The sequence below is a fragment of the Centruroides sculpturatus genome, unplaced genomic scaffold (genome assembly GCF_000671375.1).
Source record: "Centruroides sculpturatus isolate CEXI.00-Female unplaced genomic scaffold, Cexi_2.0 scaffold877, whole genome shotgun sequence".
In the NCBI taxonomy this organism is placed as follows: domain Eukaryota; kingdom Metazoa; phylum Arthropoda; class Arachnida; order Scorpiones; family Buthidae; genus Centruroides; species Centruroides sculpturatus.
Genome location: NW_019385282.1, coordinates 31,312 through 36,317, shown reverse-complemented (window position 1 = coordinate 36,317; position 5,006 = coordinate 31,312). Strand labels below are relative to the sequence as shown.

Below are 5,006 nucleotides of genomic sequence, written 5' to 3'. Positions count from 1 at the left end.
TTCAGATGTTAATTTAGTATCAAAAACATAAAATATTTGAGTAGCCTGAGAAATAGCCGAAGATTGCAGTGCCACAGCACTAGCGAAAATTTAAATTTGCCGACTGGAATGCTTTAGGATAACGGACGTTTCAGATAACCAGCTTTCGGATAAACGACGCTCTACTGTATTAATGTTTGTTAAAAATTTTAAATTGAAAATATCCAAATAAAAATTCCTGCATAATAAATGCTCTATAAAATATAATTGTATACTCATAAATAAATAAGCAAACAAACATACATATATATAATTACTAAAGCTAGAATATCTAGGCAATAAAAATCATAAGTTATTATTTACATAAAACTTATGATTTTTAGTACCTAGATAACTTTACTAATTACATATAAAATCAAACTCAACATATAATTATAAACAAAGGATATTGCCAAATTTTAATTGGCTATAAAATGACTAATTATTATAAAGATATTACATAATTTGGAGTAAAGGTATGCAGTTAAGCTGCCATCTTGTATTAAACTTGATAATTAGAAATTAATTAAGAATATTCTTGAAGAAAAGACCAATCTGAAACATGACTTGAACCCACAACTTTCGCCTACTGTGCAGATGCATTGCCAATTACACTACTCAGACCTCTATCCGATCTTTATTGCAGAACAATTAATTTAAAAGTTACAACAATACAAGTCACTCGCTGCATGGCAAATAACCTTTATGGCTATATCTTGTAAAGTAATTGCAGAAGTTGCAAGTTCAAATCCCTCCCCAGATTAATCTTTTACTTCAAAAATATTCTAAAATTAATTAATTTAATAATTAAATGCATGCTTTTAGTCCAAATTATGAAATATCTTAATAATTAATTAGCCATATTATGACCCAATCAAAATCCAGAAGTATCATTTGTTTAATGCAATTATTTCATTCTTATTCCTGTTACAGATTAAGATTTGATAATGAAATAATTACAACAATTATATGTAAGAATGTTACTGCTATCTTATTCATGGATAAAGATCTTTTCCATAGTTTAAGAAATGACGGATTTAAATTATCTTTACAAATAAATTTCATTTAAAAGTACACATACATCTTTATCCAGCAAAATTTATTCCAATAAACTAACGTTTTCAGCTAAAACTATAATCATTCTCAAGTTATATTTGAATAATTAATAGAGCATTTTTTCAATAGTATACAAAATATTATTTTTACTATTTTAAAATGAAATATTTTTAAATAAAATGTTAAAACTATGATAATTTTGTAACTATTCTTGCAATTCATTTACTATTATTATGTGCCAAATAATTTTAGTGTTTACAAAAATAGCTAACATAAGAAATTTACAAATGATTGATTACTATTCTGTTAAAGACTTCTAAAAGTTAAATATATTATTTAAAATATATTTTAATTCTTAGAAATTTATAATCTTAATAAAATAAAAATAGATGGTATTTATGATTTTATTGACTATTTACATTTTGTTTACAATAATCATCAGTAAAACTGGACAATTAAAACATCAATAATTAAAACAAATTTATAATATATACTACTGTAATTTAAAATCAATACAAAGTCCTTCAAAGCAACTGTAATTCTCCATTATAATAAACAACTTTAATTTCCCAAGATTTTTTCCTACATTGGGAACTAATTTTTAATATAATTTCAGTCCTTTTGAAGGCTCATTCTCATGTTTGACTTATAATTTACATGAATAAATTCTAATAACTAAACTTATTTATATAAATTGTAAAACTTTATTTTTGGTATAAAATTTTAATTCTTAAAATATTAATTACAGATATTTAAATATATGCTAGAAATACTTTTTATTTTCTGTTTTTTATTCATTTTTTACAATCTATCAAGAATAAATATTTAAATTTTATTAATGTCGAGGTTTATATTAATTAAATTAATTTGTCTGTATATGGAATTCATATACATCAGCAATTGACAATTTTATAAACTATTAGAATATTCAAACTTCAATTATTTTACAGCTAATTTTACATTATAACCTTTTTGCTACTTACCCCATTCTAATTGACAATAATGGGTTTTCGCTTTACCATGTACTTTAAGATTTTGACACTTGTCTGGATAAGTTATGGCTGTTGTAATATTCTTTGAGTCAGAATACTAAAAATAATATAAAAACAATCTTTCATAAAAATCAAATATAACAAAGTTTTCAAAATTAATATACTTACTAAAATAAATTATAATCAAAAATTAAATTTTCCGAGTTTGTTTTTTTTTTGTGGGGGTAGTGCGAGACTCTGAACTAAGTAATTTATTTACACAACTAAATCATAACACNATTCGAACAATCGCTGATATATGTCGACAAGCACAGATAAGCTTTGGTGGAGGTTGAAACGAAACCCAAGAAGCCGATGTCGACAGAGAGGCGATAGTCTGTCACCAAATTCTTCACCATTTCCTTCTCAAATTGGTGATACTGTACAAATACAAGTCCCTGTGTCGACCGTGGCCATACAGATGCCCGAAATGTGTTGGCAGTTGTTGTTGGAATAGAAAATTCCAACTTTTATAAATTAGCAAACAAAAATGGTACCCTCAAGCAGCTTTATACCCGTAATCAGTTTGTAATTTTTAAAGAAAAGTTACTTTCCATAGATGAGATTTCTTCAAGAAATATCGCTGAAAGAAGCAGCTGCAGCTAATTTGAAAAGTGGAAAGCAAGGCTATACACGCTGTCATTGCAAAAAGAAGTGTTTCATGAATAAATACAGTTGTAAAACAAGGGACTCTTGTGCAATTCAAAGTGCTATAACAGTTTAAGTTGTTGCAATAAATAAGATTGTATAACTTTAAAATTTTGCTGGATGATAAATATTTTTTAATAAAAAGACAAAAATCACATGGTAATCAGCCAGAAAATTTTTTTGGAAACAACTGTCTTTTTATTAAGAAAAAAGATTGTATAACATTAACCACATAATTTGTGTGTAAGTTTATGATTGTATTATTTTCTTTAATGATTTAGAATGCACTGTTCATTTTAGGTTGAACAGTTTATTTACATTGCTGTTACTTAAGCTTTCTCCTATTTTGACATATTAAAAAGTTGCATTTTTGTCTTAAGGTAATAAAAATATTTTTATTCAACATTCACCATCAGTGCATGATGAATGTCGACATTTGCTGGTGTAAGTGAGAAATAATGATATTTAGCAAATATTTCGTATTTACACGAAATGACTGTGTGAATGCTGACATTCACCGGAGAATGTTGACATTCACTAGATATCCGTCATTCACAGTAACACATATATATAAAGTAAGAGCCTGCTTAACACAGGGGATGCATTCCTAGACAACAAAGTGCTAGGCGAGACAGCATTAAATGAGGTAATTTTAACACAGTAAATAGGGCTAGGGGAACATACAACCAAAATTAAACAAGTTTTACTTTAATTTTAAGTTATTTTTATATTAATTTGTATAATAATGTATGTTAAATAACACAAACATATGCACACAGAAATGTAAAGTTCATTTTTTGTGAAGATCCTGACTTTTCTGAAATTCTTGTTCTTTTGCAATAAAGTCATGAAGTTTCATTTGTTGCTTTTTCTTTCCTTGAGCAAATGTCAGTAGTGGAAGATTGCATCTAAAACGCCTCATTTTGCTTTTGCACTCCTTTCAAAATCTAGATCATTCGCTACAATTTGATCAACGATTTTGGCTATCTTACCAAACTTTTAATAAGGAAATCTGTACAGAAATTTTTTGGGTTCTTCATTTTCAGAATCTCTATTTTCCAGTTCCACATGAATTCCATGTTCTGCCAGTTCTTGAAGGTCATCGTAAGGCTCTCCTCAATATCCTGTCTATATCTCCTAGTCCTGCTATATCAATTAGGTTGAGTTTGGTCAACCTTACAATACAGTGATTGGCTCTTCTCGTTGAGAATTCTTGGATACCTTCAGCCATAACTTCTTCCACAATTCGTTCGTGCATTTATCAGTTAATTCTTGCCAAACAAAGTTGATATTTCCTATAGCATCCATGATATTATATTTTTTCCAAAATTGCACCAAACAAACAAAGATTTAAAGAAAGTACACCTTTTTGCCACCTTTTGCTGATTGGTTTGTGTTCACAAATAACCATATTATATATGAATCAATGAAATGCCATGATAATTTAAATCAACAAAAATTTTGGGCTTCGAGCAGACTGCATTATATCAAATCAGCGTTAAGCAAGGCAGCATTAAGTGGGGTCTTACTATATATATAACAAACTACTAGATAAAATTTAGTATTTTATCTATTTCATTTAAATTATTGAATTATTTACCTTTGTAAAATTCTCTTTGTCTTGACTAAACTCTAAATTATATTCAATTAATGGAGCTCCATTATTATTTGGTTCATCCCATGATAACTTGGCAGTTGAAGAAGAATGGCACTCCAATGAAATCTTTGGCGAATCTGGAGGACCAGCTCCACTCAACACTTCTAGCATACTCGTCCATTGCCCAGGCTAAAAAATTATTACATCAAATTAATTAAACTTAGCATTATTTGGTTACAAAATTTATTTGATTATTTAATTAAGAACAGACAAAACTAACCAGTGATCAGAATTTTTAATCAAAAATAATGAACAACTTGGTGAAAATTTAAAATGTACTCCCTTGTAGTCATGTTAGTCATGTTAACTTTGTATATACAGGTAACCCCCGTATAACACGGCACATCTATAGCACGGATTCACTCTAACACGGTTCGAGAATTGGTACCATCCCCCGTATAACACGGTACTTTTATAGCACGGGTTCACTCTGACACGGTTCAAGAAATGGGTAAAACCCTCGTACAACATGAAATGTAATAAATTTTTACATACTTAAGTAGTAATAGTTCACGAAAATAATAATTTTCGTGAACTATTAGTACTTCAGTATGTAAAAATTTATTACATTTCATGTTGTACGAGGGTTTTACCCA

General features: G+C 28.2%; 1 protein-coding gene across 1 annotated transcript in view; it reads right to left on the bottom strand.

The window, feature by feature from the left end:
* Positions 1-5,006, bottom strand: part of LOC111637141 (fibronectin type-III domain-containing protein 3A-like) — a 39,979-nt gene that overhangs the window by 7,272 nt on the left and 27,701 nt on the right. Inside the window, exon 13 of the mRNA XM_023382564.1 lies at positions 4,354-4,539. Coding sequence (XP_023238332.1) covers positions 4,354-4,539 — 186 coding nt within the window. The remainder of the gene's footprint in view (positions 1-4,353; positions 4,540-5,006) is intronic.